General features: G+C 45.1%; 1 protein-coding gene and 1 long non-coding RNA gene across 2 annotated transcripts; one reads left to right on the top strand and one right to left on the bottom strand.

Annotated features, from left to right (window-relative positions):
• Window positions 1–1,508: 1,508 nt before the first annotated feature.
• Window positions 1,509–8,131, bottom strand: LOC128346075 (uncharacterized). Its single transcript, XM_053298962.1, has 2 exons — window positions 8,061–8,131; window positions 1,509–3,256 (listed from the first exon to the last, which is right to left on the bottom strand). Exon 2 carries the CDS (start codon window positions 3,177–3,179, stop codon window positions 1,692–1,694), a length of 1,488 nt encoding a protein of 495 aa, XP_053154937.1. The 5' UTR covers window positions 3,180–3,256; window positions 8,061–8,131; the 3' UTR covers window positions 1,509–1,691.
• Window positions 8,132–8,208: 77 nt separating this feature from the next.
• LOC128346416 (uncharacterized) lies at window positions 8,209–19,288 on the top strand. The gene is made up of 2 exons (XR_008316951.1): window positions 8,209–8,404; window positions 18,561–19,288. It is a non-coding gene; the product is annotated as an uncharacterized LOC128346416 (long non-coding RNA).
• The last annotated feature ends 5,115 nt before the right edge of the window (window positions 19,289–24,403 follow it).

The raw sequence follows: 24,403 nt of genomic DNA, 5'->3' as shown, positions 1-24,403 counted from the left end.
CAATCATATATAAACACAATTCGTTTGATTTAGCAGGAATATAAGGTTTTATCATACTTAAAAGAAAAATTTCTGGAAGAAAGGGAATCTTAACTTCTAAGCTCAGTATTGTCTTCACAGACTGGCAGCGGCTTCCCCAAGGTTGCAGGCAGGAATCTCTCTCAGCACCCGGACTACTTGAGAGATTTGCTATTAACACTTTAACAATGGAAGGTTGAACCGGATCTATTTAAAAGATCCTCCTCAGTTAAGCAGCTAAGGAAAACAATTTATGGAGAGATTCTACAAGTGGGTTTTTTAAAACCTGATTTAGAACGTAAATGCTACAAACACCGCACTTCAAAGTACTTGTTGCAACCCGATCACCCTATCGCTCTCTTTAAGGAGAAAAAGGTCCCTTTCCATTTATGGGAAACAAGGTGGTGCTTATACCACCAAGTTCTACCACTTAATGCGGCTAAGCCATGGCTCCCAGAGGACCAGCAAGAGTGTCCTAAAATCACCTGCAAACAGAAAGCTAATGAGCTAGGCAAAACATTCAGGGAAATCCATTCACATTTCTTAAAAGAGTGTGTGGTAGCCAAAAGAGTGTGGCAGGCAGTAAGCAAGTTGTTAGAGTGGCCTGATTTGGAAAAACAGACTTGGGAAGAACTAACCTTGAGTGTAAGCGATAGAACCTCTTTTTGAGGTCCCAGAAAGAAACCTTCAAGGAAACGGGATGGAACGGGTGCCCTCATACTAGGGAATTGGAACGTTCCCCTTCTCGTAATCAGGTTAGTAAACCTGTATGTCATTCATGCAGTGCTCCTGCATAGGAATAGGGAGGGAAGACGCAACCAAGAGGTTCACGCAGATGAGACAGTAAATCTCTTCTGGAAAAGTTTGTATGGTTATGTGCAAAAAGACAAGAGTATCTCTTCTAAACAGCAATGGGATAAATTATGGAAATGGACATTGGACGTAAACCCCCCCCCCCCCCGATTACCCAAGGTGCCTTGTAATCCCAATCCCCCATCCCCGAGTTACAGTACTGCCTGCATATACTTTATAACCCTGTGGGTTTCCAAATCCTTGTGTGTAAATCTTTGTAGATATATGATGTACAAACAACAACTTTGTATATAATTGTGCTTTGGCAATGTACTGTATGCTTTGGTAGTTTGTTGGTTCAATTAAAAATTCTTGTCCTATTTTTTTTTTAAAAAATCTTGTCCTATTTTGGAGAAGCCAGGGAGGGAACTTGAAACCTTATGCTCTTCCCAGAGCGGCTTCATCCCTTGAGGGGAATATCTTGCAGTGCTCACACATCAAGTCTCCCATTCAGATGCAACAAGGGCAGGCCCTGCTTAGCTATGGGGACAAGTCATGCTTGCTACCACAAGACCAGCTCTCCTCTGATCTGACAACACTAGCCAGTAGCCACAACATCAGATAAGTGCTCTGTACTGAATCAGTTTTGATCCAGCCACTAGGGGGCCCATGCTGGATTCCCCAACAGAGAGGGACTCTCAGGTCCATAGATCATTTATTTGGTATCATTCTTGCACAATTCATTCGGTGGACCAGCCCCCAGCTTCCAGATCCAAAAACAATGTCCTCTCCTAGAATAGATCCATCTGTGTCTCAGTCCAAGAACCGACTTCTCCCTCTCTTGGGATGGATCCATCATGCTCACTGGCCCTCTGGGTGAGTCACCTTTTCAGCCCATCATCCTCCTGCCTTCTGTCTGAAGATTCCTCTAGAAAATCAGGTGGCCCTTCTTCTTCACTTGACCCATTGGACGACCCCATTTGTTTGCCCATTTCATCACTGGGTGGTTCCCCATTTACATGGATCAGAACTTCTTCAGTTGCTGCTGGTCCACTGGATATACTTAGTGAACCAGCAGCTTCCTCTTCTTTCCCATTGGGAAGTTTCCTTTTCCCACCAGAAGGTAATACCTTTGACCTAAGAGAATATTCTCTTCCCAGTGCCCTGGAACAACTGGACAGCTCTGTATCTGCCCTTTTCCCACTGGAGAATGTCCTTCCCCCAAATGGTGCTGCTTCTTCCCTCTTTCTACCACTAGATTCCCCTTCTTCTGCCTCATTTGTATTGCATGACACTCTCTTAAATCTTTTCCCATTGGACAGTCCTTTTGGCCTGTTGGCAGTTCTCCTAGATTGACTAGATGGGCCCTCCTCTGCATTTCTCCTCCCTTCTGATCTCCTCACCCGGAATGATGGCCTTTCTTTCCCTCGTCTCCCAGTGGATGGCCCTGTTCCTCTGCTAGATGACCCAGTCTCTCCCAATGCCAACACAACTTCTCTGCGGCAATGTTGATCTCCAATGATGTTGAAGATTGAAATCCAGCTTTCTCCCTGCCCAGAAACCATCTTGAAGTTTTTCCCATCACAGTCAATGAAGATGGTCGCATTAGCTCGATGCCTTGGTGACAAAGCATTGAACTCCTGCAGGGCTCGTTTGAGGCAGGCCCGGAGGTCAACCGTACATCCTTTCATGCCTTCTGTTTCCTTCCATACCTTCAGCAAGTTCTCTGCAGAGAGTGGCATGGCCCGGCAGCTCAGTCTGTCCAAGTAGACATCTACACAGGAAACACTCACCCGGTATCGAGGCTGCCTATCAGAAAAGACAACGTATATGTGGGACTTCCCCTTGCCAGAAACAAAATCTAAGCAGGAACTGCCACACTCAATAGTCAGTGCAGCATTACTCTTCACCGAAGGAGGTTCCTTTTCAAGCTCCGTTATAGCAACATCCAGGCAGGCCCGGAGTTCTTTGGTGGCATCATCCCATCTGGCCAGCTCCTGCTTCACCTTCTCCAAACTCTCAGGGGTCAGTGGAGGTGGGGCAATGCACAGCCGATCCAGGTACACCTCCAGATTGGAGACCTCAATGTTATAGCGGGTTTTTCTCTTTAACCAAGAAACCACTATCTTGTTCTCACCACCACCAGAGACAAATTCCATCCTCTTCCTCCCTTTCACCTGGACAGTCAAGGTGGCATTGTCTTGGAGACAGCGTGGCTCATAAGGGAATTCTTGCAGGGCATGGTCTAAGCAGGCTCTCAGCATCTCGTCCGATCCCCGGTGGCCAGTCTCCAAACTCTTCTGCACAGACAGTAGGTTGTCTACACTGAGTGGTGTGGGAGGTCTGTGCTTTGGGATGCAGGCACCCATACGAAGACAGACCAAGTTCTATGGATGTAGCACCAAACATGTCTTCCCATGAAGTGACATCAATGGTCCTCTAAGACCTGGAGAAACAAAGCACACAATGTGGAAAGGGAAGTTTGATATTATGCTTTTCTATGGACAGTTTGGTGGTGAGGCCAGTGGTCCCTCTTTTCCCAAGAGGGCAGTAGGGGAAGATTTAAGAACCAGGCTATCTGGCTCTATGCTGTGGCTTAGAGCTAAATGTATGGATTAGAAGCCCCCATTTTCTCATAATGCAGTAGGATCTAAGAATTTGAGCAGGTGTGTATTAGACAGGACTAGAGATACTGGGTGTGGTCGATCCATCTTCAAACACATGACTGATGGTCTTAAGCAAGTCATTCTGCCCGCCTAACCTATTTCATGGGTTATTGTGCAGTTCAGATGAAATAAAGATGTACTGAATACAAGCTCTGCTATCTGAGCAAAGAAGCACCTTTTTAAAGTGGGGTTTCTCTTTACTGAGCTGGTGGAGAACAACTGGCCCTATCCATCCCAAGCACAGCATCCCTCCAGTGGCTTTTGCTGGTGTCTTATCTTATGTTTATTTTTTTAGATTTTGAGCCCTTTGGGGACAGGGGGCCATCTTATTTATATATTTATTTAACCACTTTGGGAACTTTGGTTGAAAAGCAGTATATAAATATTTGTCCTATTCATATTCGTACACATTCCAGACTAAAATAAGCATTTTGAGGACCTAAAGAATTAGGCATGTGCCTAAGCCACCTAATGACACAGCAGGGAAATGACTTGACTAGCAAGCCAGAGGTTGATGGTTCGAATCCCCGCTGGTATGTTTCCCAGACTATGGAAAACACCTATATTGGGCAGCAGCAATATAGGAAGATGCTGAAAGGCATCATCTCACACTGTGTGGGACGTGGCAATGGTAAACCCCTCCTGTATTCTACCAGACAACCACAGGGCTCTGTGGTCACCAGGATTTGACACCTACTAGATGGCACACTTTACCTTTACTTTTAAGTTAAAGCTCATCATTTAATTCAATCAAACTTTTAAAAGATTGTGTTTGGCTTGGTTGTGCCTATTATAATGCAGGTCTCCCCAGGTTGAATGTATACATACCAAATAAGTTTCATGGATACACTGACCCCACTATTGCAAATTGTGATATTTCAAATTGCAACTAACTTGTGAATTTAGGGGGGAAATTACACAGATAATGTTCTGCACACAACAATTTCTGCTTGTAATGTATATTTTGCCAGTACTTCAAAGGAAGGTAATGAAGATGGTCAAAAGTTTGAAAAACAAGCCCTTTGAGGCAAAGTTGAAGGAACTGGGTGTGTTTAGCTTGGAGAAAAGAACACTGTGGTTGGATGTGATAGCACTCTTCAGAGACCAGAAAGGCTGTCACAGCAGAGTAGATTTCAGTTGAAAATTAGGAGAAATATTTTCATGGCAAGAGGTGGGGGGAGTTCTCCCTCACTGGAGGTCTTCAAGCTGGGTCTGGGCAATCATCTGTTTTCTGCATTGGGTAGGGGTTGGCTTAGATGGCCTACCAGGATGCCTCCAGCTTAGATAAAACTAGTCAGTGACACCTGTTTTTAATAAATGTAGACTGAATGAAAATTCATAAGAATGTTATTCACTTTTATTTTGTTTATGACAATAGGACATAAGATAATCCATACACTGATCCAGTTCAATATATTGCTCACATGATTAGTGGTGGCGCAGTCAGAGCATTGATATAGTCACCAGATGTGGGGGATTTGGTTTTATCAGCTCTATTTGGGAACCTACGTCAAATGCCTGGACTTGACCGAGACTCTCAATACCTGGACTCTCCTAAATTAAATCTGGCCCTTCGTGCCAGCCCCGGCCCCTTGGAAGGGACTGTAGCTCAGTGGAAGAGCACCTGCTTTGCATGCAGAAGGTCCCAGGTTCAATTCCCGGCATCTCCAAGCAGGCTGGGGAAAGATCTGTGTCTGAAGTCCTCACAATAGTGACCTAGACGGACCAATGGTTTGGCTCAATATAAGACAGCTCCATAAGACTCTGTAGTGTCAATTATAGTAGGAAGGTCCTGAACTATGACAGGAGGAGTGTAGCAAGCTTGGCCATTGTCAGAGCACATATCAACATAGCTGATGTGACGGAGCAGGAGATTAAATGAGTATGCACGTAACATCCTGTTGTGTTTTCTTTGGGGAGGTCAATTTTTCTGTACCAGTCCAATAATATGGGAAGCTTCCTTGTGGGGAGACCATCTAAGGACTCAGGGAATGAGGTTAAATCAGTGATGATATATCATGGCAAAAGACCAGAAAAGAGAATTTTAGGAGATGCAACTTGTCATGCAAGGGTAAGAAAAATTAGTATGCAGATATGTAGCCTTCTATCTTGAAAACCACTGTGTGAAACCCTATGCCTTTTCTTCTAACAATCAGAGCTATAGAAAACTGAAAATGATTCCCCTGAAAACAGTGGTACCTTGATACTGTTGAGGTTTGAACTGGTTTGTTTTTATTATTTGTTTATATCAGGGCTGCACAACTTTGGCCCTCCCTCAGATGTTGGACTACAACTCCCATCATCCCTGGCTATTGGCTACTGTGGCTAGGGTTGATGGGAGTTGTAGTCCAAAAACAGTGGAAGGCCAAAGTTGTGCAGCCCTGGTTTAAATAGTAACCCCTCTATGCATGGTGCTTAGCAAAGTACAAGAGGATGGGTACCTGCCCCAAGAACTTAAAATCTAAAATTCAATAGAGAGAGTCAACAAAGCAAGGGGAAAGCCATGGGGACAGGATAAGATGTGTTACATCAATAGGGAGTATTTATTTTACAAATCCAAATTGATGAAAATGAAAGTATTAAACATCGCCTTATTTTTAATTAGAGGTGACGTTTGTTTCTTAGATTCAAAGATATCATAAATGTATGAGAACAATGCTCCCTTTGCCTCTGCAACCTCAGAAGGACCTTGAAGGTTCAGGTTCTTTCACCAAAGTTGTGATAACCAAACAGACAAGGAAAAAACCCAAACTTGTTATGATGCCCTTAACTAGGGCTGGCCCTTCTATGCGCCTCAGTGAGGCAATTGCTTCAGGCAGCAGACTGAGGTGGTGGTGGCAGTTGGGGTGCCCACTCTGCAGGGGCGTAGCAAGGTTGGAGTGGGTCCAGAAACAAGATTTTAAAATGGGGCTCCCACTCACTGAAGCTCAGCTCATGAAGTCAAGAAATCTTAAATGAGGCTGAATAGTGGTAACAAAAAGCATAGTAAAATATCTATCTATCTATCTATCTATCTATCTATCTATCTATCTATCTATCACCTATGTGCCACAATAGAACATCATCCTAAATTATTTTTTAAAAGGTTTTGTAAATTGTGGATGATGCAAGTCATTTAATGGTACTACAGAAAGACCTGCTGTTCTGGTAGCTCCAGATCTTAACACTCACATCAATTTCGGAGGATGAATACAATGGAAGGAAGCCTGGGCAGGTGTGTGGCTGTCAGTCATGTGACTTGCCTCTGGGGGGGGGGCCCAAGGCAGTGAGCCCCCAGACAACTGTCTCCCCTTGCCCTATTATAGTTACGCCCCTGCCACTCTGCCATCTAGGCCTCTGCTTTACTGGATCACCATCACGACTCAGGCCCCTTCTTTCTTGCTCCTGGCTTGTACTTTCCTCGCTATCCCTGTCTGCAGGGAGCAGTGAATAGAACAGGCAATGTTGACTCACACGTCCTGTTGTTGCATTCCCTGCCTCCCCCTGCAAGCAGGGAGAACAAGGAAATTAAAAGATGGTGTGGGAGATGAGGAGCCTTAGCAGTGGTGGCAACCATCACCCTTGGCCCCACACCTGGTATGGAGGGGATGAAGGGGGAAAGTAGGGGGTGCAGAGGGAGATGGGAATGGTGAGGGCAAGGGGAGAAGGGATGGTTCAGGGCCTGAGTGGCAGGAGGTGGAGAAGCTGCTTCCTGGCATGCGCATCACATTGGGGAGAAAATGTCAGGATTTAGGGCAGGGCTGCTCAATTTCGGCCCTCCTGCAGATATTGGCCTACAATTCCCATAATCCCTGGCTATTGGCCACTGTGGCTGGGGATTATGGGAGTTTTAGTTCAGGGAGGGGGCTATGTGAAAAAGGTGTGATATTTAGGGGCAGGAGTAGGAAAGAGGATGGAGAAAAACACCCCACTCCATGGAGTTGGGGGTGCCGTGTCACCCATTTCCTCAGGCACTGGTTGGGAGTGGGCCAAGTCTACCTTTAACAGAAGCTTATCACGCAGATATTTGTTTGTTTGCTTTGTTGTAAACTGCCCAGAGATGTGAGTTTGGGGCAGTATAAAAATATGTTAAATAAATAAATAAAATATCAGCAAGCAAAACTTCTCATGGCATGGAGATAAGCATCAAAGCCTGCAAATGTCTGCAGACAGACCAGGTAGCTGTTAAAGGCACACAAAGCATGGGGCAGTAAAACAACTGGCAGCCTTATACCACATACACAAGATTGCTCCTCCTCATGGTGATTAATCTAGGAGAATTACTTCTTCTTGGTCACAATCAATGGCTTAGAACTCTGCACGTCACCCATAAGTATGCAATGAAAGAGAATGTAGTTCCACTTTACACCTATCTGCAAATACTGGGTGAATGCCAAATCAGTGGAAGGTTATAAAGGATAATTCATCTGTGTTAAATTGTTGTATTGATGGTGAGCCACTGGCAACTTGGACCAAAGAAGAACTTGAAGAGAACAAGAGATCTGTAAGCCAAGCGCTGAACATCATAGCCACACCTGTGAATAGCCCAGGGGTGAGAGTGGAAGTGCAGGGTCTGAAGCCAGAATCAGGTGGATAGTAACTTACCTCTGTGTCTGGGGTTTCTAGTGTCCATGGGAGTTGGGAAGAGGAACAGCGAGGATGTGGCTTGATTTTCATTGGTCTATTGAACTGTGATGTCACAGACCCATCACTTAGAGTTCCATTCCATCATGTATTCTATAGAAGAGGGATTCCCAACCTTAGATCCCAAATGCTGTTAGACTATAACTCCCATCATCCCTGGCCATAATGGCACCCACACCATTCCCAGGGCTCCATGGGAAAATGAAAGAACAAGTCCCTCTAACAGTCATGCAGTGGAAGGTTCCCTTACAGCGGGGAGTGAAGAGGAAGGATGGAGACTTTTCTCCTGGCCCTTGCTGGTCCTGGTAAGTAGTTTTAGGAGTGGTGTGAGGTGAGAGGGATGAAGCAAAGCCTTGAGTGGCTGGCTGAAGGGTTTGGCTTGAAACAAGGCAGGCTCCCTTGAAATGGGGTAGATGCAAATAGGGGGACAATCGGAAGCTCCTTAATAGTCCCCAAAGCAGAATTGACCTACATCCAACAAGCTAAGAAACAGGATGATGGACTAGCAAGAGGACTTTTACTTAGGCAGCAGGGTTCTTCTTATGCTCTTACTGTCTTATTAATGCAGGGCTCAGCTGTGCGGTTGGGTGCAAGAAACACCACCATCTTTCCACTTGGTACAAGTATTAGGCAGAAGGCCTTGGAGTGGTAGAAAGTTGCTCTCTAAGTTTATACAAGCTTACATACTGCACCTTCATTTGCCTTTAAATGAAATGTGCATGCAGCCGTTCAAGAGCACTGTTGTGCAAGTGCACAAAATTGTGTAAATAGACTTGCGTGGCGGATGGCCCTTGGCAAGAATGACCTTCCATCATACAACGGTGATTATGAAACTTCTGCATTTGTGCAAGAGCGCTCTTGTGCACCGGTGTGCACATTTCATTAAAAGGCACATGGAACATTGCATAGTATGTCAGCCACAATCATCGGAATCTAAACCTTTCCTGGACAATACTGCTTCAGGCTGCAGATGGAAGACTGTGGGTTTAAATGTATGTATGTATGTAACATATTTGTATACCTCCCACTACTGAAATCTCTAGGCAGTTTACAACAATAAAATCAAGAAATTTTAACTATTAAAACCTTTTTTAAAATATCAAAGTACCCATAAAAACTACCAGGTAGCTAAAAAGCTTGGCTGAAGAGATGTGTCTTTAGTTGTTTCCTAAAAGTCACCAGGGATGGAGCAGCTCTCATCTCAGCAGGAAGTGTGTTCCACAGCCCTGGGGCAACTAAAGAGAAGGTTTGCCTTTGAATTGTCACCATACCAGCCAGTGACACTCTCAGATGAACCTCCCCTGGAGATCTTAAAAGGTGATGGGGGTTCATAACGAAGAAGGCATTCTCTTAAATAAGCCTGAAATATTGAATAAGTCAGATTACTCTATTAAAAACATGTTGATTGACAGAAAGAATGCTCCTGATTAATCAAGCAGATTTAAAACACGGTTATAATTATTAATACAAGCACCTATATAAATACTGTAGGTGGCAAGGCAACCCTTTTTGAAGAGGCATTCCCTCTTTTGTATGTGAGAGAAGGGAGACTAGCTCCTCTGAGCTGGTGTCTCCTGTGATACAGATTTAGTCAGTTAATTAAATGAATACTCTGACCAATTTAATTATTAACTGAATACTCTGATGGATGATTAAGAACACAAGAACAGCCCTGCTGGATCAGGCCCAAGGCCCATCTAGCCCAGCATCCTGTTTCGCACAGTGGCCCACCAGATGCTGCTGGAAGCCACAGGCAGGAGTTGAAGGCGTGCCCTCTCTCCTGCTGTTACTCCCCTGCAACTGGTACTCAGAGGCATCCTGCCTCTGAAGCTGGAGGTGGCCTTTAGCCCTCCAACTATAGACCTCTCCTCCATGAAGTTATCCAAACCTGTCTTAAAGCCATCCAGGTTGTTGGCTGTCACCACATCGCGTGGCAGAGAATTCCACAAGTTATTATGTGTTGTATGAAAAATTACTTCTGTTTGCTGGTCCTAAATTTCCTGGCAATAAATTTCATGGGATGACCCCTAGTTCTAATGTTATGTGACAGGGAGAAAGATTTCTCTCTATCCACTTTCTCCACACCATGCATGATTAGCTAGACCTCTATCATGTCTCCCCACAGTCATCTTTTTTCTAAACTAAATAGCCCCAGGTGTTGTAGCCTTGCCTCATAAGAAAGGTGCTCTAGGCCCCTGATCATCTTGGCCGCCCTCTTCTGCACCTTTTCCAGTTCTACAATGTCCTTTTTTAGATGTGGTGACCAGAATTGTACGCAGCACTCCAGATGTGGTTACACCATAGTTTTGTATAAGGTATTATAATATTAGCAGTTTTATTTTCAATCCCCTTCCTAATGACCCCTAGCATGGAATTGGCCTTTTTCACAGCTGAGTCGACACTTTCAATGAACTGTCCATCACAACCCCAAGATCCCTCTCCTGGTCAGTCACCGACAGCTCAGATCCCATCAGTGTATACTTGAATTTGGGGTTTTTCGTCCCAGTGTGCATCATTTTACACTTGCCAACACTGAACCGCATTTGCCACTTTGTCGCCCACTCCCTCAGTTTGGAGAGATCTAAAGTGTATCCCTTGATTGACCAAGCTTTATTTTTCCAATCAGGTAATATTTTTTGTGCTCCCTCATGAAAAAACCTTGCACTCAGAAAAGTAGCATATCCAGAAGATAAAGCTGGTCTCTTCTTCCTGGAACTTCCTAACTCTATTCCTGACATCTTTTTAAAAAGCAAACCACTTCAAGAAGAGGCAGAGTGGGAAAGTGACAGGAGAGGGAATGGGATGCTTAATTCTTTCCTATTGGGTGTTTTTGTTTTGTTTTGTTTTGTTTTTTGTTTTTGCTAGAACCACCCACCCACCCCTCCCCTAGTAGCTTCCCTGGCAGAGTTTGGAATCCAGGGGGGAAGCTCCAAATCCACGTTGATTGTTTTTGGGCTGAACTTTAGGGGCGATTCTACTCTTCCCATTAGCTTTCCCCTTCATGCATAAGAAGACCCACTACAGCAGTGTTTAGATCTCCTGCTCCTTTTGTGTAGCAGATTGCCTGCAAGCTAATTAGCAGGCTGTACAGCAGGCCGTACACTTCATGTCATCTTTATTTTATTTTATATATTTATTTGATTTCTATACCGCCCTTTCAAAAATGGCTCCGGGAGGTTTACTCCAGAGGAGCCCCGGGTGGCGCAGTGGTAAAACTGCCGCCCTGTAACCAGAAGGTTACAAGTTCGATCCTGACCAGCGGCTCAAGGTTGACTCAGCCTTCCATCCTTCCGAGGTCGGTAAAATGAGTACCCAGAATGTTGGGGGCAATATGCTAAATCATTGTAAACCGCTTAGAGAGCTCCGGCTATAGAGCGGTATATAAATGTAAGTGCTATTGCTACACAGAGAAATAATAAATAAATAAGATGGATCCCTGTCCATAAAGGGCTCACAATCTAAAAAGAAACATAAGACAGACACCAGCAACAGTCACTGGAGGTACTGTGCTGGGGGTGGATACGGCCAGCTACTCTCCCCCTGCTAAATAAAGAGAATCACCACGTTAAAAGGTGCCTCTTTGCCCTTAAACAGGGGTTTAGGCAGCCTTCCTTGACCAAACTCAACATGAGTCAATCTATATTATTAATTCTCCAAGACGGGCCATTAGTGGGGACGTGGTAGAAAGGAGGTGATTGGCTGACAGAGTTTGCAAGCAAAAGAATCTGATTGGGCAGTGTGGATTCCATATGCAGATAGGGAGAAGGAGCCTGTGAGAGCAGAAGCACCATGGTGATTGGGCAGTGGGGATTCTATATGCAGATAGGGAGGAGGAGCCTGTGATGGTTAAGGTCAGTTGGAAAGCAACTGTTACGAGCAGCCATGGTGGTGGCAGCAGCAAGGAATGGCCCGGTCAACCACTGCTGCTGCTCCTGGGGGGAGGAGCAGGAGCGGGGCTCGGGTGGGGAGGTCTCTGGGGATAGGGGGCTGTAGCTTGGTCAATAGGCGGCAGCAATGCTGCAGCCATGACCAAGAAGAAGGGGAGAGAGCAAGAGTGCTGCGGGAGTGGAGAGCAAGCAAGAGCACTGTGGGGGGAGAGCGAGCGAGAGCGCTGTAGGGGGAGTGAGCGAGTAGTGCTGTGGGGGATACTACAGGCTCAGTGGACAACTGCACAGATGCTCTGTGTGGGGTCAGCTAGTATTTTTTTAAATCGCCAATCACTAGAAGAAGCCAGAGGTGAAAGAGGTGGATACTTGTAGTTGCAAGTTGCCAACACCTCAAGACTGAGTTCCTGCCCTGGCTAAAAATAAGCAGATAGTATCTACAAGGAACAGGATATGCCAGCTGGCTGCTGTGCCTCTTATCTCCTGGCTCCAGGACCAAGTAAAGGATTCCACATTTTATGCCCACTTGCATCCAACAGTGTTGGAGATGGAGTTCCAGTGCATCAACCTTTTGCACCAATTATCCTAGTGACCACTAGGGGCATTTGGAGTAGAGACAGTAAGTCAGGGTCTGCCTGTCTGTCCCTACTCTATGGCCCCTGAACTGACTCTGCAGCACTTCCTGTGCTGAGTAGTCACAATCCTTCCTTTCCTCTTAGAGAGTAGATGGAAACATCTCTTTCTCCTTACCTATTCATTATGTAGTCCTTTAGATTAGGATTACGATTTTCCTATCCAAATGTACTTGACCAACAAATACTTAGTATTTATTTCACCTAATGGCACAGTGGGAAATAACTTGACCAGAGGTTGCTGGTTCGAATCCCCACTGGTATGTTTCCCAGACTATGGGAAACACCTATATCAGGCAGCATCGATATAGGAAGATGCTGAAAGGCATAATCTCATACTGCACTGGAAATGGCAATGGTAAACCCCTCCTGTATTCTACCAAAGACAACCACAGAGCTCTGTGCTTGCCAGGAGTCGACACCGATTAGACGGCACACTACCTTTATTTAGTTCTACAAGATTCTCCATGTGTTTTCTCTAAATAGCTGCAACAACTAAACCATCCTCTGCTACCTACTCTATAACTGGAGTGTGTGCTCTCTTCCTTAGGGCTCTGCTGTTTACTTACTGGGGGTAAAATTAACAACCCCCAACAAACAGGTTGAAAGGTAACTGGGACTATGCAAGGGATATTTACTCTTTGCTTTTCCTGTATGTCTTCAACTTCTGCCTTCATCTCCAGTTCTACTGATGCCCCAAACTCTGAACTAAAAACAACTCTCTTTTCCAGGCTAACAATCAATCTCCACCAGTCCTGACTTCTAACCAAGGAAGTAGAACATTGGAACATAGGAAACTGCCATATACTGAGTCAGACCATTGGTCTATCTAGCTCAGTATTATCTTCACAGACTGGCAGCGGCTTCTCCAAGGTTGCAGGCAGGAATCTCTCTCAGCCCTATCTTGGAGAAGCAAGGGAGGGAACTTGAAACCTTCTGCTCTTCCCAGAGCGGCTTCATCCCCTGAGGGGAATATCTTGCAGTGCCCACACATCAAGTCTCCCATTCATATGCAACCAGGGCAGACTCTGCTTAGCTAGGGAGACAAGTCATGCTTGCTACCACAATAGCAATAGCAATAGCAATAGCACTTACATTTATATACCGCTCTATAGCCGGAGCTCTCTAAGCGGTTTACAATGATTTTAGCATATTGCCCCCAACATTTCTGGGTACTCATTTTACCGACCTCGGAAGGATGGAAGGCTGAGTCAACCTTGAGCCCCTGGTCAGGATTGAACTTGTAACCTTCTGGTTACAGGGCGGCAGTTTTACCACTGCGCCACCAGGGGCTCCATCTCTCCTCTCCTAAAGACCATCTCTCCTCTCCTAAAGGAAGTGGAGATTAGACTGATAGGAAGTGGCATTAGACTGAGCCAGCCCATTGGTCCATTTAGCACAGTATGGCCTACAGTATGGTTTTTATCTTATGTTTGCAGAACAATTGGGCTCTCTGACAAAGGATTACCCGAAATGGGCTTGAGAATCCAGGGTTAGCCCATAATGATTGTTTCACAGGATCCAGTTTTGAGGATTTTCTCACAGGATCCAGTTTTGTGACTGGTGGCGCAGTGGTAAAACTGCTGCCCTGTAACCAGAAGGTTACAAGTCCGATCCTGACCAGGGGCTCAAGGCTGACTCAGCCTTCCATCCTTCCGAGGTTGGTAAAATGAGTACCCAGAATGTTGGGGGCAATATGCTAAATCATTGTAAACCGCTTAGAGAGCTCCGGCTATAGAGCGGTATATAAATGTAAGTGCTATTGCTAAGTGCTATTGTAAGAAGCTTTACTCCTCCTTTGCAGGATTTTTTTCACAGGACTCAGTTTTGCAAGAAGCTTCATTCTTCCTGTGTGAAGCTATATTTTTCTCCATGCATGCTCAGACATCATTAACTATATCAACGTACCATTACTCACTTGGAATCTTCATCAACGCTGGAATATTTATCAAATTTCATATGGACTTATATACATTATTTGCAGTATATTCATGTGGTTGTTCATATGTACACTCATTTTGGTTATAGTTACTCATTTATTATTAGAGTTTAAACGTTTGGGTTTATGCATGTGCAGAACTATTTGTTATACCATTGGTATTTGATCTAGCTTTCCAGATTTTTGATTGATATGTTTTCTTCACAATATAGCATCTTGAATTAGTTTCATGGATACATATGTCTTGCCTTCTTTCCTCTACATAGAGTTTTGGCCAATTTTCTAGTATTAGCAGTATTGCCACCACCATTAGCAATTTTTATGGTCTTTGAGTATTTACTTTTGCATGGGTCAGAGCAGTAGAGAAGGGATGACCAATGTCTTGACCCTCTAGCCCTCTGACTCACTAGTCTGTCCTCCACTGAGACAAGAGACAGTGCATAGTCCTTCACTTCCAACATGTATAAATGACAGGCTGCCCATCCCACAGAGCTTGACCCTAGGAGGAACTGGCATGCTTGATTGAACATACAAAGCTGCCATTTAAACATACATACTGATTCAGACTGTTGGTTCATCTAGCTCTGTATTAGGGATGTGCCCAAACTGGCTTGGGCAGTCGTGGGCAGGGTGGAGATCAGTTCCGTTAAAAAGCAGGTAAGCAGGTCCTTACCTGCTCCTCCTCTGCCCCACCACTTTTCTGGGCATGGCATTCGCTTTACAAAAGCAGCCTGCATGCAGCAGTGGCACATATATGGCTGCTGCACATGCAGCGCTGCAGCCATGTACAGCGTTTTGTAAAGTAAGTAAGTGCCATACCTGGAAAAGTGGTGGGGCAGCAAAGGATCAGATAAGGACTTGCTTACCTGCTTTTTAAGGGTACCGATCGCCGCCCCGCCAAACTGGTTCAAATGCAAGCACCTGAGCCAGACTGGTGCTTCCCCAAGGAGGCACGGAACCAATTCGAGCACATCCCTAATCATGGGCCCCCTTCTTTATTAATGCTGGGAACAGTTTTATAAATTGTTTGTGATTCCCCACACACACTTTATAAAGGACATGCATCAAGCAGCCATTTCTTCAGGGTGGTACACCTGAATCCAAGACTAAGTTCTTTCCAAGTTCTTTGACATTAGAAATCAAGGGTGCATTAAAATTCAGTCTTCTTCCTGTCAAGTAAATACAGGTAACCTGTATTTTTAAGGGTGTCATCGTACATTCTGAATCATCGGTTTGGGTAAATACAGTACATATAAATTTGTGTGAGCCCCTTAAGAAATGGCTGAGTGACGAGGGGAGCATTAAGAATGATGAGTGATCCTAGGTTCTCAGCCTCCTGCTTTGTATTTGGAGTACAAGTTGTGATGTTGGGTGTGAGCCCTACATCAAAAGAGGAAAACGCATAGTCACCGCCAGTCAGTGCAATGTAGCCAATACTGGGCAAGATGGGCCAGCGTTCTGGCAAGGCAGTGTCATATGTGGGATGGACCTTTAGAGGGAGAGGTGGCAGTGACTGGGACACAGCTAGGGGAGAGGGGGCCCGTGTTCGCCCCCTCTCCTCGGCAGCCCCTCGAAGTGAGGGAGATAATGAATAAAATAGAGAGGGGTGGAGCTGGGGAGCCCTCAAGACTTGCGGGGCCTGGGTTCTTTGGACCTATCAATTATAGCTATACCCTTGGGCAGTAGCCCTGCCCCCCCCCCGTCCGTTTCTACAGAGCAGTGTTGGCCAGTCTGAAGTCCTCTGCCAGTTGTTGGACTAAAATGCTAGAATCCCCAGCTAGTAGTCACTGAGGCTGGGAGTGAGAGTTCAGCAACAGCACTGGAGCCCCAAATTGGCCATTCCTGCTGTAGAGGGACTAGGGCCACTGCCAGGCACTCCGCCCCTGGGAAACAGGAGATGCCCCAGAAACTGCGATCAGCAACTTGTTCACGGATGGCTTCAGTCCATCCGTGAATTTTAGCAAGTACCTATCTGTGTTTCAAACTGCAAAACGAAAGCTGGAGGATTTCCAGTGAGAACCTCGCCTTTCTCTTTGTTTGGATGCCATGGGGATGAAAGGAAGGGAAACAATGAAAAAGAGGGCTCTTTAACACACACAGCCTCTCAGGTATTACAAGGAAGGCACCTTGACACCATCAGCAATGAAAATGAACCCACCTGGTCAGGTATGGCTTTTTGGCATAAGCTTTAACAATGACATGGAATGATCATAAACTGTCAGTTTTAGATGTTGTTGTTTTTTTTTTAAAGGCCAGTGTTCTCAGAAGACCGTCAAGAATGCTGTGGGTCATTCCCAAAAAATTTGGGAATGCCCAGCAAAAAAATTATGGATTAATTTTTTTAAAGACAGGTGCTAGAGCTAGGGTTCAGGTTCCTATGTTCTAAGAACAGTGCCAAAAGAGGAAACAAGGGTGCACCAAGTTGCTGGAGCGAGGGAATGGCTGTCACTGAGAAGAAGTGGCAGGATGGAGCAGAAGACGAGGGGGAGTTTGAAAATGAGAAGCTGGAGTAGGCAGATGCACAGTCCCTCATCCCAACTGGTAGGGCTGGCTACAGCCACCAATGGCAGCAAATAGGTCAGCTCCTCTCCCTGTAGGCATGCAGGTGGGAAGGGGAAACCTCAGCTATCACCCCATAATCCATATGCAGCAAATAAATCAAGGAAGGAGGTGGAGGCAGAGGTGCACCTAGGTAATTTTGGAGCCTGGACCGAAAGGCCTTTGAAACTCACCCCCCACTGCATGTTAAGCATCATCCCATGGGGCACAAACAGCAACTGAACTCACAAGAATGTAAGACTATCAAACAGGTATATTTATGCAAATATGCATTAGCAGAAACATTTCAACACACAATTTAACATATTCGCATCCCACATGTTTCTTTCCCCACTCCCCTATCTGCCTCTAAAAGGGATTTGTGGGGCCCCAGGAGGTGTGGAGGCCCTGGACTTCGACCCAGAAGTCCAGGGATAAGAGTGCTTCTGGGCGGAGGGATCATATGGTGGCCAGGGATGAGATGAGCTCAGCATCACACCCTAAGCTAAACAATGATGATAGATGTTCCAACACCTCATCAGGTATGATGCTAGAGACATTATACTGTTCATGTATACAGGTGCCTATAGACATATACATGTATTTGTGTGAATGATTGTATATTCATTCATTTGAAATGCAAACCAGGGTATATGTCCTCTCAAATCCTGGAAACTGATAGGAAGTGTTCTACCACTCATGCACTGGGTATAACGTGTGGATGTCTGTCTATGTGTTAAGATCTGTACATACAGACAATGTGCACAGATTGTACATGCATTGAACATAATGTGTGAATAGGGCTAACATTGGGGACAATATCACCTGAGACCCAGGCATATGACCACAGATCTGCCCAAATCACATGGAAAGCAGAGGATGGGGACTGTTTTGCTCAGCAAAATGGGTGAGCCAGCAGTACAGAACCACCAGCTGCTTAGCTGCCTGCAGCATCTCTTGCTAAGCACTTTTATTTCAAAAGAAAACAGCTCTAGTTCCAGGGTTTTGCTACTTGATTTCAAATTAGAGGCCGATCTTCTTGCTCTCAGTGGCTAACAGACAGAGCAGGGATGAACTGGTGCAGCAAGAGAGCAGCCTAACAGCACTTCCCTACTAGCTGCACTGGTGCAGTGCAGAAGCAGCAATTTTGATGCCCTTCCCCAGAAGCCCTCTGTGCTACCCAAAATATGTCCCTGAGGGTTGCACAGCCCTCAGGGATTTATTTTTGAGTGTTACAGAGGGTTTCCTGGGGAAGGGGAGGCATCAAAAATTGCCGCTTCCCCAATGCACTAGTGCAGCTAGTTGGGAAGTTCTGGTAGGCTGCACCAGTGCATTCTCTCTCTGTATGTCGGCCAATTAAATAGTGAAATTTGAGTTTTAGGCAGAAATGCAACTGCAGAAATGCAGAATGGCAGAAATGCAACTGCTATAGATGCCTAAGATACTGCTGTCCCTTCTCTCCATCAAGGTAAACATCAGAGGACAACATCCCACAAGAACCATGTGCATATTGGCATTACTGCCACTGCTGCCACTGCCACTTTTAGGAATGTTGCTGACTTGGAAGAATCAGCAGGAATCTCGTGACTTGGTTGTTTATGGCACCAACCATCTCTCATCCCCTGCCAAGTATAAAGGGCTTCACTTCAACTGGCTGGATCTCATATCCAAGTTCCTCTCCTCAACCCACACAGAGGAGCTGAGCCTTCATGGGCTTTTGAAAACACGGAAGCGTCTTGAGGAGGAAGGACTGCTTTCAGAAGCAATGGGAAAATGTTTGGTGCATGTCATGAAGGTCCTGCCACATGAACCTAACAGCTTGCAGAAGAATGCCAGATTGACCCTTCATTGTGACGGGCACTTGTTGGAGTTTATGTCTGGAAAAGGGGGAAATGAAGTGGCCATGTACGATTATGATGGAAAGCTCCACTACCAAACCGGTATAACGACTTGGCAAGTCTACCTTATAAGGTTCTTCAGAAGAAATCCATAGTTGTTTGCTCCAGTCATGATGGTACACTTGTGTGTGCATAAGCCTTGCTGGAACAATGTGTGGATTTGTCCATCTCCAACAGCTTCTGCCAAGCTTGAGATCTGGAGTCTATGTCAGCTGTGTGTGTATGTCTGATTTCCTTTTCTTTGTGGGATTCTGTGCATATCTACTGGACTGGATAAAAGTATATCTCCCTCCTCTGACGTTCTGATTAACCTGGTTTCCTCATCCTGCATTTTTCTATTGGTATCACTTTCCTGGGGCTAATCCTGCTGATATTAGCATTGGCAGCATCTTCTGCAGTCTAGATTGAAGATGCTCATGAAAGTTTTGCTGCAAGCCAAGGATTCTCAAACTTGGGTCCCCAGATGATGTTGGACTACAGCTCCCATCATATGAAGGACTTTTGCCTATTTGGAAATGGATAGATTTGCAATGGTTACACAGCCAGGATGACTTTTACCTGAGTTGCTCTTTTTGAGCAATTTGAAATGGGGGGGAAACACTTAAAAAAAAAAAAAACCTCCTGAGGTTACCACATGCTAGTGTCTTAAGTGTAGTTCATATGAATTAACAATGCTTTGAATGCAGTTCCTTACATTACAGGCTATTCTCCTGAGCAGCAGGAACCTGGCCTAGGGAGCCCAGCCCAGTTCATGTTGCTCGTGTGCAGCAAGGGAAGCCACGCAGCTCCCAGGAGCAAGCCTGCTTACAGAGCCCGCCGCTTAAGTTGGGTTTCAGGCATGAGTGCGCCCAAAAACTGTGTTAAGAGATTGGGTGTTGCTATGGTGCAGTGACTCATGAGTAGCCTTCTGACCAGGAGGCTACAACAAGCCTCCAGGCATTGGGAGACTCCCCAGAATGCCCTGCACACTTGCACGGGACATTCTGGGACTTCCGGGGGCCAGTAGGCCCCTGAACTCCACCGCCCCAACCGGCTCCGTGACAAAGCTAGTAACTGTCTGGGCAGCTGAACAAGGCAGGCTAGGTGATTGTCTGCGGGGAGAGCGGGTCAAGTCCACTCTCCCCAAAGACCCCATTTTGGCTCTACACATGGAAGCTATTCTCACAATCCCTGGAAAGTGTGCTAAGGGAGCTTAGCCCACTTTTCAGGGATCGTGGGAACCACCAGGCCCGCAGGTGAGCCTGGTGCTCCCAAGGCAGTAGAGATCTGCATCGAACCACGGAGGCGTGAGGGGAGTGTGGCTTTAAGGGCGGGAGGGGTAGTACTTACCACCACCACTGGCCGCTCTTCCCCCTCTGGTGCTGGACTTTGCTAAAACGTTTTTGGGGCGGCAGCATTCCTGCCTGCCACTCCTGCCCCCGTCGTTGTCTCCCAAGAATACAAGCAGTAGAAGCTGGTGCCACGCATGCGCCCGTTGCAGCATGCGCACACCCACATACGGGCGTCATGCATGCGTCCGTATGCGGCGTGCCGGCGGCGATGGGCGTGCACCGCAATGGGCGCATGCATGGCGCCAGCTTCTACTGCTTGTATTCTCGGGAGACAATAATGGGGGCAGGAGCAGCAGGGAGGAACTCTGCCGCCCCAAAAACAGTTTAGCAAAGTCCAGCGCTGGAGGGGAAAGAGCGGCGGGGGGTTTTAAGTACTACCCCCTCCACCCTTAAAGCCACATTCCCACTGCCCGCCGGACCAGCCAAATTCCAGACCGGTCTGGAGGCCTCTTGCATGGCCCCGGACCGGTCCCTGCACACCCCTACAAGGCGGCTAGCACCCTCCCCTTAAATGAAGTTAACAGAGCAAGCACTCCATTAACCTCATTGTTTTAATCATGTGTCACCGCAGTGCATGGCGACACACAAGGAGACCCCCGACTGGGCTCGGGGGTCTCTCCGGGATGCCCTGCACTCTCATGTGGGGCATCCTGGAACTTCTGGGGGCCACATGGCCCCTGATCCCCGCAGCCCCTGCCAGCTCCGTGACAGAGCCAGCAGTTGTGTGGGCGGCCGATCTGGCCATCTAGCTATGAATGGCTGCTCGTCAATAGAACCCTCCCAGGTGCTTCACTCGTGTTGTGTGAAGTTCCTCATGGATTGTGTGTAGATAGAGCCTTTATGTCCCTCTGTATGTGTTTAGACAAGATATGTATCTGTAGTGATGGAAGGATTTGAGGGTAGATTAGGCCTCACTTACAGCATCTGCTGGGAGCGTGGGCCTTTCCTAATAAGTGGGAGAGGGAAGCCATGGGAAATCAGAACAAAAGGACCAATCCTGAGGACTAGGTGGGAACTCCACACACAGACACCAGCAGAAAAGAAAGCTTTGTTTTGTTGTTTGTTCTGTCCCAAGAGTGCCCTGAGGAAGAAGCTGGCTGAGAAATGGGAAGGCCACAGTCTGTAGACAGCTGGAAGATCACTGCAAATAATAAGATAGGGACCAGTTCAGTTAGATGTATGAGGGAAGCTATTTTCCTTTATTGTATTGCTTGAATCTGAGTTGCCTGGTTAATGCAAGTACTCTCTCTTACAATCCACTTCATGTAGAGACAATTGTTCTTGTTGGATATTCTTGTTTTTCTTTCAGTCTAATAATAAACGCTTGTTGGTAAAGTGTGCTACTCTTCATTTTGGATCTGCCTTAGACATACCTTTGGAGGCCTAGGACTGCTAGGAAGGGGTTTGCCACTTTAACCTCCCCCAGGAACCTTATATGGAAAGTGGGTTTTCCCACATCAAAATAAAGTGGATAGTGGCAACCTACTGTGAATCCCTTATAGCTAAGGAATCACCCAGTGAACTCCCACCCCAGCTCTGGTAGGAGCTATGATAATACCTAATTAATCTGATGATTGTTCTGAGTACATTTCATAAAGTACAATTGAAAGCAGAAAAAATATCTAAGACTGTGGCAGTGTTTATTATTATTATTAATAATAATAATAATAATAATGATGATGATGATGATGATGATGTGAAGGAGATAGGCCTTGGGCATGAGCAAGGTTCTCATGTTGGAAAACTTGCTATTTAATACACCAGCTATACAGGTGAAACTAGGAAAATTAGAATATCGTGCAAAAGTCCATTAATTTCAGTAATGCAAATTAAAAGGTGAAACTGATATGAGACAGACGCATTACATGCAAAGCGAGATAAGTCAAGCCTTAATTTGTTATAATTGTGATGATCATGGCGTACAGCTCATGAAAACCCCAAATCCACAATCCCAGAAAATTAGAATATTACATGGAACCAAGAAGACAAGGATTGTAGAATAGAACAATATCAGACCTCTGAAAAGTATACAGTGTACTGTGCTTGATTGGCCAGCAAACTCACCTGACCTGACCCCATAGAGAATCTATGGGGCATTGCCAAGAGAAGGATGAGAGACATGAGACCAAACAATGCAGAAGAGCTGAAGGCCGCTAATGAAGCATCCTGGTCTTCCATAACACCTCAGCAGTGCCACAGGCTGATAGCATCCATGCCACGCCGCATTGAGGCAGTAATTGCTGCAAAAGGGGCCCAAACCAAGTACTGAATACATATGCATGCTTATACTTTTCAGAGGTCCGATATTGTTCTATTCTACAATCCTTGTCTTCTTGGTTCCATGTAATATTCTAATTTTCTGGGATTGTGGATTTGGGGTTTTCATGAGCTGTACGCTATGATCATCACAATTATAACAAATTAAGGCTTGACTTATCTCGCTTTGTATGTAATACATCTGTCTCATATATCAGTTTCACCTTTTAATTTGCATTACTGAAATTAATGGACTTTTGCACGATATTCTAATTTTCCGAGTTTCACCTGTAACTGTAGTCGAGAAGATAGAAAAACAAGTGAAAATAATCGACATAGCAATACCAGGGGATAGCAGAACAGAAGAAAAAGAAATAGAAAAAAATCATCAAATACAAAGATCTACAAATGGAAATTGAAAGGCTGTGGCAGAAAAAGACCAAAATAATCACAGTGGTCATTGGCGCCCTGGGTGCAGTTCCAAAAGACCTTGAAGAGCACCTCAACACCATAGGGGCCACAGAAATCACCATCAGCCAATTACAAAAAGCAGCTTTACTGGGAACAGCCTATATTCTGCGATGATATCTATAACAACAACAACATCATTGACAATGAAATTCTGGCATCCCAGGTCCTTGGGAAGGACTCGATGTCCGGATAAAACCAACCAGTCAATAACACCTGTCTGACTGTGTAAAATAATCGGAGAAGGAGATAGGCCTTGGGCATGAGCAAGGTTCTCATGTTGGAAAACTTGCTTTTTAATTTTATAAGAAAGCTATTAAATATTAGCTATGCTTCTAAAGTCAACCTCTCTAGCAATATGCTATGTAGACATACTTAAAGCTTTTGATTGTTTGGAGCCAATTGTTAAAAAATATATTTTAAAGAAATTTAAATTTGGCTCTTTTTTCTATAGTATGATTGATCAGACTTATGGTTCAACTGAAGCTCAAATTAGAATTAATAATTTTGATTCTGAGTGGTTTTCAGTGTCTAGGGGTACATAACAAGGATGCCCCTTGTCACCTTTAATATTTAATTTGGCATCAGAAATATCAGATATAGCGTTGCGAGCAAATGATCGAATTAATGGATTTAAATGAGGAAACAACACATATTTATTAAATCTATTTGCCGATGATATGGTACTAACTCTTGCAGAACCTAGTCAGTCTATTGAATATTTAAAGAAAGAATTATATGAATTTGTGGAGGTATCAGGGTTAACTATCAATTTTAATAAATCTCAATTGATGTTTTTCCATATACCCCATACTATACAAAAGAAAGTTTCTAGTGATCTAGGGATTCCAATAATGTATAAATCAATTAAGTATTTAGGCATTAATGTAACTAAAACCATTAATAAATAGAAACTTCAGGTTGCTTGCCTGTAACTGGAGTTCTTCTGGTGGTCATCTGTCCAGTCACACAGATGGGCTTCACGCCTGCGTGGAGAACCTACTGGAACACTCACAAGCTTTTTAAATATATATATATGTAGTTAGACTCCAACTAATTACACCTTAGTCACGTGATCTACACACTTTTCCTCAGTTCTGGAGTCCTCCGAGCAAGGCTCTGCAGAGGGGAAGGCTGGGAGGATGTGTGACTGGGCAGATGACCACCAGAAGAACTCCAGTTACAGGCAAAAAGATTACCCCCAGTAATCACTGAAAAAGATTAAATCTTAATATGTTGGGAAGAATAGCAGCAATAAAAATGAAAATTCTTTCTCAACTTAATTGTTTATTTCAATCATTTCCTGTGGAAATCCCAGATAAAATATTAAGGTTATGGCAGAACAAAATTGAGAGGTT

This window comes from Hemicordylus capensis, chromosome 2, assembly GCF_027244095.1.
Source record: "Hemicordylus capensis ecotype Gifberg chromosome 2, rHemCap1.1.pri, whole genome shotgun sequence".
Lineage (NCBI taxonomy): Eukaryota > Metazoa > Chordata > Lepidosauria > Squamata > Cordylidae > Hemicordylus > Hemicordylus capensis.
The sequence above is the reverse complement of the archived record's forward strand: the minus strand, read 5'-3'. Positions and strand labels throughout refer to the sequence as shown.

What these genes read in the sequence shown, in the direction of transcription:
- LOC128346075 (XM_053298962.1), bottom strand. Translation starts at nt 3,179, where the DNA reads ATGGGTGCCTGCATCCCAAAGCACAGACCTCCCACACCACTCAGTGTA.